This window comes from Branchiostoma floridae, chromosome 13 (assembly GCF_000003815.2).
Source record: "Branchiostoma floridae strain S238N-H82 chromosome 13, Bfl_VNyyK, whole genome shotgun sequence".
Taxonomy (NCBI): domain Eukaryota; kingdom Metazoa; phylum Chordata; class Leptocardii; order Amphioxiformes; family Branchiostomatidae; genus Branchiostoma; species Branchiostoma floridae.
In genome coordinates, this window is record NC_049991.1 from 22,262,048 (window position 1) to 22,274,712 (window position 12,665).

The window sequence follows — 12,665 nt, forward strand, 5'->3', positions numbered from 1 at the left end:
CAAATATCCAAACATGTGGTCTTTACCGGTATGTATCCCCATTTACTACTAGTCACGTACATTTGCAAATTTTCAGAAGAGGAGATAAGGGTTTAACAGTTCACTATTTTGGGTTGTGCAAGTAAGTTTCTTTTGGTGCAAGTTACCTTTGGCTTAACTTGCACAGGTGCAAGTTGACTGAAAAGTGTATTTCGAGCCCTGCATGTCCTGCACGTGCTTCGGAAAGTGACATTCCTGCACAGGAAATAAACAAATAAACAAACAAACAAACAAACAACAACTAGGCATGTCCTGCACATGCTTCGGGAAGTGACATTCCTGCACAGGAAATAAACAAATAAATAAACAAACAAACAAACAAACAAACAACTAGGCATGTCCTGCACATGCTTCGGGAAGTGACATTCCTGTATGGGAAATAAACAAATAAACAAACAAACAACAACTAGGCATGTCCTGCACATGCTTCGGGAAGTGACATTCCTGGATGGGAAATAAACAAATAAATAAACAAACAAAGAAACAACAACTAGGCATGTCCTGCACATGCTTCGGAAAATGACATTCCTACACAGGAAATAAACAAATTAATAAACAAACAAACAACAACTAGGCATGTCCTGCACATGCTTCGGGAAGTGACATTCCTGTATGGGAAATAAACAAATTAATAAACAAACAAACAACAACTAGGCATGTCCTGCACATGCTTCCGGAAATGGATTTCTGCACATGGAATAAACAAATAAATAAACAAACAAACAACTAGACATGTCCCCCTGGTGTTGTTTGTTTAGCGTAGTGGCCACAAATTAAAGCGTAGTGGCCCACTACGCTAAAAATTAAAATGCACTAGCTAGAACCTGCTTCTGTAATTCTGGGTTCTGTGACAGTTGATGACTGTCTTCACAGCTGCAGCATCTCTGTAATCCCCACAACAATCACATGTTGGACTGCTCCGGTACTGACATCACAGTCATTACACATGTAGTAATCACATTCCAAACTCATCACTACATCATCACGTCTTGCCATGTAGGTAATAGACTCAGTACTAAAACTGATGACTCCCGTAGTTTTTATGTTTGATGCACATTTATATAGCAACTTTGCAGGCCATCAGTAGATATTTTTCTGTAGATTCATTCGTGAATCTTTGTGGTACTGGTAGTGCCTTCAGTTACACCATGCATACACTCCAAATATAATTTAGGGTGAGTTTTTTTTCTACCTGAGTCTCTCATGTGTAGCTGTGCTGCTGTAATATATAAGTATGTGTTCAATGTTTATCAGGGTCTAACTCAAGGGGCCTGTTGTAGAATTTCCTTTGGGGCATGTAAATCCTAGACTTGGGCCGTGTAGAGTAGAGTAGAGTGGTATCAGGACAACTCGTCCCCAGTCAATCAGGACGACTCGGCACCTAGCCCAGGACAACTCATCCCTTAGTTTAGGACATGTCGGCACCACATATACTCAGTACATCATTTGTGTAATTTGGGCTCGTAAAACACTTTTAACAATCTGGGAGCTCTAGTCGATCTCATGACTATAATTTTCGCTTTGCTAGGCAAATATTTTCATAGCGTCGGCGAACTTGGGTGTGCTCTGAGCGGAACCACTGTGACCTTGTCGGCCCCGGCCGTCAGTTCACCCGAGTCTGCTCAGAGACTACTGGATTACATTATATACATGTAGGCTAAAAATGACATTATGAAACATACACTAAGCTTCTTGGTCTTTGTGAATATGCTCTGTTTCTGTAACGTTATATTTCAAATAAAGCTTACTCGTATTTTGAGTGTAATTTTTGAGTGACGCTTCCGGTCCTGTTCGTGGACATAAAGTCCAATTGAAGAATAAAATGAAAGGCTGTATATTATCTATAGATACCCCAATTGGGGTAATTTTGTTGCTTGGACAGGTCCAAAACTAAGGTGCCGAGTTGACCTGTGCTGGGTGCCGAGTTGTCCTGATTGTTCAGGGGCCCAGTCGTCCCAGGTGCCGAGTTGTCTCGGAATCGAGTAGAGTAACTGTACAGTTATTTGGTTGGGTAAAAGTAACACTTGAGTTGGAACAGCTCCTGCATGTGTGTGTAGGTTCTGGAAATAGTCAGGCATGCAGGCTACAACTGAGTCAGTCCTGAGATGTATACAGCTGTAAAGCTGTAATGTGCATATGTCACTCTATGTGTACACATGTCTGAGTCAGTGCTGATGAGTTTGTCCACCCAGTCTGCCCCTCCCCAACATTCCACCCTTCCGTCCACAGTCATGACAGTTGTGCCTTCCGTTATAACGTCAACACCACAAACGCCACAATGGAAAATGTCGGTTTTCTGGACAGGCATGATCACAGACAGTTCTACCTCGCCCTGCCTGCAGCTGTGTGTCTGTACGCCAGGCCTGGTGTGTGAGACTCGCGGAGAATCCGAGCCCGGGCTCCGCAAACAGACCCGCAAACAGACCGGACCTTCCCAAAACAGCAACACTGGCCCGGGGGAACCCAGACGAAACCGGACACCGCGACTTTCAAACCTCAACATCTCCCTCATCCTGCGTCGGATTGTTCTCATATTCGCACAACACGATCAACAGGAGGTCCTTTACAAATGTATTTCATGGAATATTGTGTAGAGGAACTTACCGAGAAGTCATTCCGACTTAAATCGACGCCTCGGACGAACGGCAGGACCCCAGTGGCCGCCATCTTGGTAGCCGTCGGCATTGTGGGTACAGCGGAACGGTGGACCCGGCAAACATGGAGGGGTGGTAAAGAAATTCGTGTGATAATAGTATAGTATTAACATCTTTTTGTGATAATATATCTACTATATAACAATAAAAATCTACTATCAAATATCATGTCAAACTTACATTTCCGTATATTGCACATTTTGCTCTTTTACAAATTTCAAATCTCTACATAGCCAGATTTCCCCCTATAATGTATATTATGGACTCGCCTGATAGTTTAACCCCGAATGACCTCACCAGCCCAACTGCCACAGAAGATAGACAGCAGAAAAGGTTGGGTTTAAATTTCTTGTTATAAAAACTCAGGAACGTTTTTCGTGTTCCGTTTGATGACTGCTAGTCTACTTTGTTTGCACGGAAAACCCGTGAGATGGAACGGTGTTGTATATGACAGGCAGAGGGGGAGGATTTTGCAGCTAATAGGACAACGTTATATGGAAATTCTTGTCAACAAACATGCAGGGAAAACATGTTACATGGTGTTACAGTTTATAGGATGCTGTATTCTTCTATGTCTTCATCTGGGTGTCTGTCAATCTTAATTTTTTATCCTGTGTTCTTGTTACCTGGACCAGGAATTGTTAGATAAAGATTTTTCTTTGGAATCACTCAGAATAACCCAACTTGGCCAAGTCAAGTTTTTATTGGTCTATCATCATTTAGTTTCTAAAAAGATTTAGGAACAAAAGCCCACTGAATAATTTTGAAGCTGTTTCCAAAATCTTACATACTGTGTCTCTGTAAGTCTGACAATGCTATAAGGAGCCGGTTCATAATGATAATTCACTTTGTAGTAATACAGTAGGTCTACAAAGACTGGACTGCCAAAGCAGTGCTGCCTTTGGTAATTTGCTGGTGGAGTGGAGGCACCTCGAACACAGGACCTCCATTTTCCGTCCCTTCTCTAGAAAGACTAATTGCACCTCTCCTTCCTCATCAGTGTCTTCATTCACCTCCAACCAGGATGATTCATTGAACCAGGAGCACTATAGTAACAGTATAACTATAGTCTATGTCACCTGATTCACATCAGCAGGTTGGGGAGCAGTGAACTGGCCCAACCCCAACTCGAAGCTGTCAGCTGTTAGTGATGGGCCAGTGTGTTTAGGTGGAATGTTCCAACAGTTTTTAGGAAAAGACTGGCTCAATATAGTGTCCGTTCTGCATGTAAAAGTGTTAATGAATAACTTTGATGAACCGTAAAGTTGAAAGACTAAAAGATGCGCCTGTTTCGTTCCAGATGTGGGAGGCGTGGCTGTGTGGGACATGTGAGCTGTTTCTGCCGGACCTTCGTTCTGTCCACATTGACCTGCCCTGCTGACGGAGTTCCTGACCCCCCTACAGACCCCCCCCTACACCCCCCCTCCAGCCATGGCCTCCACCCGCAGCAGGGGGGACGGTGGGCTGATGTACTGGGGACTCAAGGTGCTGGCAGGTCGGTACCGGTACCAGGGTTACTAGTACTCTGGTACTCACGGTGTTTAACTGTTACTGTTACTGTAGTACTCAAGGTGCTGGCAGGTTGGTACCAAGGTTACTCGTACTGTCTCTCTCATGGCAGGTTGTTGTGCCATATACGATGATATAGCCTTTACTCATTGAGTCTTTTATCAGTCACAATGTGAAAATTTCTGCAGTTCATGTGTGTACAGTAGTGGATACTGTGCCAAGCATGTACAAGCATGAGTGTTGCAAACTTTGACTTTGAGTTGACTGTAATGTTGTTGTGTGATCTGTCCACAGTCGACGCTGTAGGGCTGTTAGGATTTCACCATGGTCAATATTGACTGAAGGAGGCCATATATATCACGATATATACTATTAATGTACATGTAGCATGTGTTTTGTGTATGTAAGTTATTGTAAGATCTCCTCCCTTCCAGGTGCGGCAGGGGCTGCGGTGGTGGGCGCGGCCGCCTGGGCTGCCAAGAACTTCTACGAGTCATCCGACGCTGACCCCCGACCTCCCGGTGACCCCCGCCCCCCCGCAGACCGTGCCTGGCACGAGTCTGAGGAGTCCAGCGACGAGGAAACACGAGAAAAGGCGAAGGAACGCCTCCCCAGATCCAACGCCTGCTCCCCTTACAAAAGAGCCTCCCCGAAACAGGGGAAAATGGACAGGAAAAGTCTCCTACACAAACTACGCCGTTACCATGACAACCTGGTAGAGATTCCGCAGAACGAGATCGACATGGCGAAGGAGGTGACACAGATCATCACCGCGGCGATACGAGACTTTATAAAAACGAAGAAGCCGGAGCTGCCGCTGGGCGAGCTGTACCCGGACGGACACGTGTACGACGGGATGAAGGTTATCCGTGCGGACCAGACGAGCGTGATGGCGCCCATGAGCCTCGACGTGAACATGTGGCAGCTGGTGCCCGGGGAGGAGACCGTCCTGTGCGTCCCCGGCTGGTGCCTGATTCGCAGGCAGAACGTGGACTACTTCCCCATGGGCACCAGCGGGTGGGACCACTTTGTTATAGGGGGGTACCTGTCCCCGCGGGTGGTGATGAAGATGTTCATCCGGATGGTGCAGGAGAGCATCAACTGGCCCTCCCTCAGCCACGCCTTCGGCTTCCAGGTCCGGCCCGCCATGCGGGGCCTCACCGCCGCACTGGACGTGTTCTACGGGAGCGACCTTCAGCACCGCGTGCACATCACGCTCACGCCCTCCATCCGCTTCGAGAACCTGGAGCTGGTTGCCGTGCCACACCCGGCGATACAGCGGGCGGGGCGGCCGGACGGGCTGGAGAGTCACCAGAACCTGTGGCGGGAGTCGTTCCTGGAGGCCGAGCGCATCAAGCTGGAGACACTGGAGGACGGGATCGGGTGTCACCGCGTCTGTCTCAAGGTCGTCAAGGCCGTGACGGAGACGAACACGGAGCTACGGGCGCTCAGGTACGAGCACCTGCTGCACCTGATGTTCCACCTGTGCGACAAGGAGACCAGGTGGGAGCCGGACCACCTGGTGGACAGGTGAGAAACAGCTGTTACATGTAGACATGTTAGGGCTCAGGTACGAGCACCTGCTGCACCTGATGTTCCACCTGTGTGACAAGGAGACCAGGTGGGAGCCGGACCACCTGGTGGACAGGTGAGACACAGCTGTTACATGTAGACATGTTAGGGCTCAGGTACGAGCACCTGCTGCACCTGATGTTCCACCTGTGTGACAAGGAGACCAGGTGGGAGCCGGACCACCTGGTGGACAGGTGAGACACAGCTGTTACATGTAGACATGTTAGGGCTCAGGTACGAGCACCTGCTGCACCTGATGTTCCACCTGTGTGACAAGGAGACCAGGTGGGAGCCGGACCACCTGGTGGACAGGTGAGACACAGCTGTTACATGTAGACATGTTAGGGCTCAGGTACGAGCACCTGCTGCACCTGATGTTCCACCTGTGTGACAAGGAGACCAGGTGGGAGCCGGACCACCTGGTGGACAGGTGAGACACAGCTGTTACATGTAGACATGTTAGGGCTCAGGTACGAGCACCTGCTGTTCCACCTGTGTGACAAGGAGACCAGGTGGGAGCCGGACCACCTGGTGGACAGGTGAGACACAGTAAAAATACACGCAGTCATGTTGGACTACATTAACATGGATCAGTGTGAGTAGGGTCTGTAAAGCTGTATAGCTGGCCAGGTTACACAGTAAAGTTACAGCTGGCTACTACTAGGTTACCGGTATGTTGATGAACAGTATGAAACTGGTAAATATGTATACTGACATTGCAGATTTGTGACTCATTACAGATATGAGGACATGCTGCAGTACCTGCAAGGTGCCCTTGCCCAGGGGGCGCTGCTGCACTACTTTGATGAGAGCGTGAACCTGTTCGCTGACCTTCGACCCGAGACGCTGAGCACGATGCACCAGGTGATGTCTCTCGCCGTGTCACACCCCGCCAGCCTGCTGCAGAGATGAGGCTACCTGGACACACCTGGACACGCCTAGATACATCGGGACACGCCTAGATACACGTGGACACGCCTAGATACACCTGGACACGCCTAGATACACCTGGACATGCCTAGATACACCTGGACACGCCTAGATATACCTGTTCTACACTCTACCTGCTGCAGGGGTGACAAAGAGTTCTAAAAAAGAAGCAGACAGCAGGGAACAGACGATGTGTGGGTTGGAGGCGTTCCTGGTTCCAACATGGTGGAGGAGTGTCAGGTTACTTCAGGACTTGAGCAGACTGCTGTTTGCCCCAAGATGACAGAAGAGAGTCAGGTTACCCCAATACTTCTCATCTTCCAACATGGTAGACGAGTATTCGCTTACAGTAGTACTTTACACCTTCCTGACTGGTTCTCCTGTGCTTCATCATGGAGGAGATGTGTCGGGTTACACCAGACCTTAACCAGGCTGAGCTCAGCTGCGATGCAGGCAGAACGGTACAACAGAGTTCCTCCATGGGGGGTAGACATCCCGTTAGATCCATGCAGTCAGACGTTTCAGATAGCGTCCACTGTCTTTCACCAGCGACTGAGTCAAAGACAAGTGTAACCTGTATATACATGTATATTAAGTGAGTGTCTAAAGACTGAAGGCAAATATAAGGTGATACTGCACAGTCAACATAAGGAATAGTCTAGAATATTCTCTCTTTTGCAATAAACAGATATACAGTAACTTCAACCAAGGAGCTCTATTCAACATAAGGTCATACTTGTTACACTTACACTAAATCTGGCTCTGTGTATGACCATATACTGATGATGATATAGTAACATTTCCCACACTCGGCATGTGAGAGGTTAACATCAGTAAGAACTATGTAGGAACCACTGTGCACAGGTTATCAGAAATCATGAAAATAAATCTACTGGGTATGATATACGGGATTGTTGTTGATATGGTTTATTTCACATGGCATCAGTGTGGCATGATGGCCCAGACCATGGAGGTCCTTGGTTAGAATTTCCTGACATGCTCTGTTGAAGGTGTGCCCTTGGGAGAGGCTCTTACACTGAAGTTATTCTGGAATGAATTAACTATATTACTCAATTATTAATCGCTCAAGGTACAATGTTTGGCTACCAATAACAACTACTAGCTATATAAACATCAGTACTATGAGCATACATACAGAACAACAAAATATTGACAACAGCACAGTCATGTATATGTATAGGTGATCTTGTCTTGCATTTGGAATATTTGGATGATGTAGTCTTCAGTATTCACCTGGTGTGTTGGAAGTCTTCCAACTTCTGAGCAATTTGTTTCAGCTCAGAAGTTGGAAGAGAGGGAACTTGACAGATTTCTGCTAACCAAAGTGATGTTTACAGGTTAAGACATATAACGTTACCCATGAAAGAAATGAAAATCACCTACAATCCATTTTTATGTTTAGTGTTGAAGCCACCATTTGAGTGTCACAGGTCGAAGGTGGCACAAAATGAAAGTGGAGCGCCTTTTGTTCTTGTCTCTCAGGCTTTGTGTGGAAAGGGTTGTATTTTTCGAGGATGAAAAATTATCGTGAAATCAAATTCCTGCCAAGGCCAGCTGTTGGTTTCCATGGACCCGCGCCCAGGCTTATACTGCTGTTCCACTGCCTCCCGCGTGGCGGCGCTGCTGCGCGGTCGGGTGACGCAGAGCAAGAAACATCCAAGATGGCGACGCTGGTGGCGAACCTGGCTCGGGCCCGAGTCCTTCTGGCCAGAAACATCGCAGAGAGAGGCCTCCCCGCCGCTCGCCAGGCCGTCCCCGTGCGCACCAAGATCACCAACGCCGCCGGGGCGCTGCTACCGGAGCCCTACAACATCCGCTTCGGGCTGGCTAAGGTAGGGACGCGGTCGGGAAGGCGGGGTTAACAGGGCCGGCCCAAACATGAAGCACAAAAATATTTGTCTGTAACGGCGCAGAAATAGTAGCTTTAAACTACCCAATGTAATCTCTTACTAAGAGTCTTAGACCTCTTCGTTTTGACGTTTGTTATTTAGGAGTCAGTTCAGGCGTAAGATTCGGAAACAGGCTCTTTCAAACCTGATTATGGAGGATTATTTTTGTCAGTGCTATGCTATGTCAGCCATTTTGAGTTGATTACATGGAGCTAAATTGTTTTCTCCAGGAATCGATAGTTCCAGGAACCGACTCTGGCGAAATAATTCCGTTGTTGTTGGAGCTAGAAACACATTACTTATCTACTAAATTCGCCGGGTGAAACATTCCAGAAAATGCACAAATTCTATAACGGCTGCTCCAACGCAGTTTATTTACTGGTTTCCACATGTTATTCCTGGAATATACATGTTAATGTGTTTATTGATTTGGAACGCCACCGCCCATTGTCGATGGTTGATGTAATTCCATAATAGCAGAACCATTTATGCAGAAGCACCCAGGGGCTGATGAGTCACAGTATCCACCAGCAACTTGTGTTAGGGTGCCCCATAAAGTTACAGACAAGTTGTATTTTGGTACTAGTAAATGCATCGCTTTTATTTGTTTTTATGAGTCCAATCATTCAGCTCAAAACAACAACAAAATATCTCAGTCAGCAGTACTCAAATGCAGCCTTGGAAATGATGTCAGGGCTCGAAATACTTTTTTACATGGGTGTAGGTAACATGGAAAATTATCTGCAACAGACAAATTTTACCTGCACCACATGGATGACAAGTCAACACTCCTGTACTACTGTTATATGGCTGCTGTTACTCAGGTGCTGCTTGTCTCCACCCCTTTCCTGTACCTCGGAGCATGGATCAGTAAAGAAGGAGCAGAGTTCCTGGAAGAGAACGACATTTTTGTGCCAGACGATGATGATGATGACTAGAGACAAAAGAGCAGCTGGTTTCTGCAAGCTAAGGTAACAGTGATGTCCACCCACAGTGTGTGGCCGGTCCTGACTGGTTTGTTCTAGCGGGAACCATGAAAAACTGGCTTGTGCCCGTTATAACCAGGGAAAACTGGTTTGTTCTGATGAAAACCATTTGTTCTGTTGGTCTTTTGAAAGGCACTTTTGAAGCCCCAGAAGGTGCCTCCAGTCTGCCAAAACTAAAAACAAAATGTACCAGCAAGATTCCAAAGTGAATGACGTCTGTCCCTGTGGTGTTGTCCCTGGTCCCATTAGTATAAACCAATCCCACAGACATCAGGCCGGTCCACACAGCTCACACAGACTCACGTGTTTACATGTTTACTGTTGTTTACAGGTGGTGGCCGTGATGGTCCCGTTTATCTATGTGGGCGCCACCATGAGCCGCGAGGGCGCAGCCTTCCTCGAGGAGAACGACATCTTCGTGCCTGACGATGATGATGATGACTAGCCCGGCGCGGCGGGTACTGAAGCCGCCAGGTAGTGGTGCTTCGACTAACCTCCGCTCTTCGCTGCCCTGTTCTCTCACCACTAGGTCCTGACCTCTGACCTTCGCACCCTCTCCCAGGGCTGGGATCCCTCTAAAACTCTAACCATGCAAGTGTCTGCCAAAAAAATCATTAATCTGTAAAGTGCCTAGCAAGGGAGATCAGCTGTACTAACACAAGTGGCTGATGTACTTGACAAGCAGAAGGTTGGAAACTAACTTTTCCTGCAGGGGCTTATCTTTCCGAAAACATCTGCAAATAGTTTCAGCCGGCTCGGCGGTGGATATTACAGTTTTTCTGCACAATCAAAAGAAAATTAAGATTTGACCTGCTCTTGTGTCTGCAGTCCTTCTGCATTTCTCAAGACATTTCTTCAGGTGGGTAAGTCGCTGGATAACAAGGTTCTTTATACACAACCAAGTGTTTCATTCAAGACCAATGTTTCTGTGACCTTCCTCAGGACAACACTGACTGTTTCTGTTACACACTGCAGTTAGGTGGCGCTGCTGACAAATGCGCCCCCAAACAGCAGCGCCACCTACCTGCAGTGTGCAGTACTGCAGCAGCGCCACCTACCTGACCTGTAGTGCGTAACACAACCAATCAGTGTTGCCTGAAGGTGACAGACAGGCATGTCAGTCTTGAAGAAAACATTTGGTTGTTTATAGATTTGTTCCCACCACCTTGTATCAGAACCACCCCAACATGGGCAGGTCATTTTCACCATTGTGTAGGAAGAACTGCAATATCCACCTCCAAAATCATGGTCTCATCGCATCTCATGTGGCCTGACATGAAACCTCATGCTTTGTGCAGTTACACTGCATACACTGACCAGACTGCACCTAACCCTGTTTCACAGCAGCATTGTTGCATAAGTTTGCAGCCCAGTTGTGCTGCCTGGAAGTAGCAGGCAGTATGAGCTGTTTTTCCCCAAGCTTGCCTGCGCAGTTTATAATCCAGTTTGACTAACCAGTTACTGAATGTTACCTTTTTTTCTTAGCAGTTTCCTGAATATAAATCTTTACAGGACGTTTGCCTGCAAGCAGGTTGTGATGTAGAATGTTGCCCTGCCAGTTTACTCTATATCAGGTTGTGATGTAGAATGTTGCCCTGCCAGTTTACTCTATATCAGGTTGTGATGTAGAATGTTGCCCTGCCAGTTTGTTTATATCAGGTTGTGATGTAGAATGTTGCCCTGCCAGTTTGTTCACTCTATATCAGGTTGTGATGTAGAATGTTGCCATGCCTACTCTATATCTGGCCTGTTCTTCACCACTTAAACCTTTGCTGGGACTGGCCTTTCAACACCCAGCTGTGCAGCTTCGCTACAGTTTGTATTTTGGCCAACCTTATTCCTCTTGATAAGTGTATTGGGTTCATGAACATGCAGAGGCTGGGGCAAACTCCGGCCCACGGATCCATGGAATTTGACCAATAAGTCCCGACAATCTCACATGTTGACAGCTATAAAACATTGTCTTCATGAGGAGCAAGTTGAAAATGTGTTGCTGGAGGTTAAAGGTCAATCTCAGGGCCAGTTACAACCCGAACTTTGACATGTTTATTTGTGTTTATTTGTTTATCCTAAAGATAACAAATCCTGTTTACTTTACTGTTCTTCAGGTAGAACCTCAAGGGCTTTCAGAACTGCCATCATCAGTTGCCATGGAAACCGCTGCATCCACCAATCACCTTTCTGCTTCCTGTTGTCATGGCAACTGCTGCACTGAAGTGAATCTGCTGTGACAGAATATTATGCTACTTGTACAATAATGCAGCAAGCAATAGTATTTGATAATGAAAGTACATAGACAACTATCAGTAACATATGGACTCTGCATGTTGGAAAAGAGTTTGTTCTACAGTCTTTAATGTGTTTGTATCTATCAGAGCGGAGAAGTGTAGAGTAGGTTTTAATGTGATGTTTTAACTGGTTAGTTTTAGATTTTTAAGGGGTGGAGTTAGTGAAGTTTGTCACCTGTAATATCACACTTTAGGCCACAGCAAGTCTGTTGGTTGGTTAATAGTCTAGTCAGGACAGAAAGGCCGAGTCAACAAAGTTATCATATTCTCCTGTATCATTCAGTACTAACAATTTACGCCTACGCAGTACCCTCCCCACCCAGCAAACTACCCCACACCCCTCCACTGGAACTTGTGTCTATAGTTGCGTCCTCCCCCGAGTACTCAGTAGTGCAGCAGTAGTGCAGGATTAGTGCTGCAGGAGTTCATCATTAGTGCATCAGTAGTGCTGCAGGATATACAGTAGGAACTGTTGTACCTTTAAGGATAATCCAAGCTCGGAGAATACGGGTGCAGACTGCATGCCTGTGTTGTGTTTATAGCTGATTTCTGGGGACACTCGGACAGTTAGCATCCTGTCACTGTCCTGTCACTGTCCTGTTACTGGGCTGTTACTGGGCTGTTTCTGGGAACATTTTAAGAAACGGAAGGCTTGGCAGTGTTTGCAGAACAATATCATTTTGGCACACTGCAGAAATAATAGCACAGAAACAGACTATTAATGTCACACTACAGAAATAATGACAATGACATTGACAATGAACTTTATTGCCCAGC

At 46.7% G+C, this 12,665-nt stretch overlaps 3 protein-coding genes across 5 annotated transcripts in view; 2 read left to right on the forward strand and 1 right to left on the reverse strand.

Moving 5' to 3' along the window:
* Nucleotides 1–2,763, reverse strand: part of LOC118428677 (protein flightless-1 homolog) — a 37,186-nt gene extending 34,423 nt beyond the window's left edge. Inside the window, exon 1 of the mRNA XM_035838792.1 lies at nucleotides 2,644–2,763. Within this exon, the coding sequence (XP_035694685.1) occupies nucleotides 2,644–2,724 (81 nt within the window). The 5' untranslated portion in view covers nucleotides 2,725–2,763. The remainder of the gene's footprint in view (nucleotides 1–2,643) is intronic.
* Nucleotides 2,764–2,968: 205 nt separating this feature from the next.
* LOC118429476 (mitochondrial dynamics protein MID51-like) lies at nucleotides 2,969–7,615 on the forward strand. 2 transcript variants are annotated; one of them, XM_035839968.1, is made up of 4 exons: nucleotides 2,969–3,026; nucleotides 3,994–4,188; nucleotides 4,637–5,654; nucleotides 5,773–6,105. In XM_035839968.1, the coding sequence occupies exons 2-4, from the start codon at nucleotides 4,125–4,127 to the stop codon at nucleotides 5,852–5,854; spliced, it is 1,164 nt and encodes a 387-aa protein (XP_035695861.1). In that variant the 5' UTR covers nucleotides 2,969–3,026; nucleotides 3,994–4,124; the 3' UTR covers nucleotides 5,855–6,105. The 2 variants fall into 2 exon arrangements, with proteins under 2 accessions (XP_035695861.1, XP_035695860.1); XM_035839967.1 differs by lacking the exon at nucleotides 5,773–6,105 and adding an exon at nucleotides 6,515–7,615 and having other exon boundaries at nucleotides 2,978–3,026; nucleotides 4,637–5,732.
* A 721-nt stretch (nucleotides 7,616–8,336) lies between these two features.
* Nucleotides 8,337–12,085, forward strand: LOC118429260 (essential MCU regulator, mitochondrial-like). Of its 2 annotated transcripts, none has more exons than XM_035839733.1 (3): nucleotides 8,337–8,557; nucleotides 9,439–9,585; nucleotides 11,709–12,085. In XM_035839733.1, exons 1-2 carry the CDS (start codon nucleotides 8,387–8,389, stop codon nucleotides 9,550–9,552), a joined length of 285 nt encoding a protein of 94 aa, XP_035695626.1. In that variant the 5' UTR covers nucleotides 8,337–8,386; the 3' UTR covers nucleotides 9,553–9,585; nucleotides 11,709–12,085. The 2 variants fall into 2 exon arrangements, with proteins under 2 accessions (XP_035695626.1, XP_035695627.1); XM_035839734.1 differs by lacking the exon at nucleotides 9,439–9,585 and adding an exon at nucleotides 9,932–10,074 and having other exon boundaries at nucleotides 8,338–8,557.
* The last annotated feature ends 580 nt before the right edge of the window (nucleotides 12,086–12,665 follow it).

Excerpts from the sequence above, each read along its gene's own strand:
- LOC118429476 (XM_035839967.1), top strand. The coding sequence starts at position 4,125 with ATGGCCTCCACCCGCAGCAGGGGGGACGGTGGGCTGATGTACTGGGGA. Across the intron at positions 4,189-4,636 it reads GGGACTCAAGGTGCTGGCAG|GTGCGGCAGGGGCTGCGGTG; the intron begins GTCGGTACCGGT and ends CCTCCCTTCCAG. Across the intron at positions 5,733-6,514 it reads CCGGACCACCTGGTGGACAG|ATATGAGGACATGCTGCAGT; the intron begins GTGAGAAACAGC and ends GACTCATTACAG.
- LOC118429260 (XM_035839733.1), top strand. The coding sequence starts at position 8,387 with ATGGCGACGCTGGTGGCGAACCTGGCTCGGGCCCGAGTCCTTCTGGCC. Across the intron at positions 8,558-9,438 it reads TCCGCTTCGGGCTGGCTAAG|GTGCTGCTTGTCTCCACCCC; the intron begins GTAGGGACGCGG and ends GCTGTTACTCAG.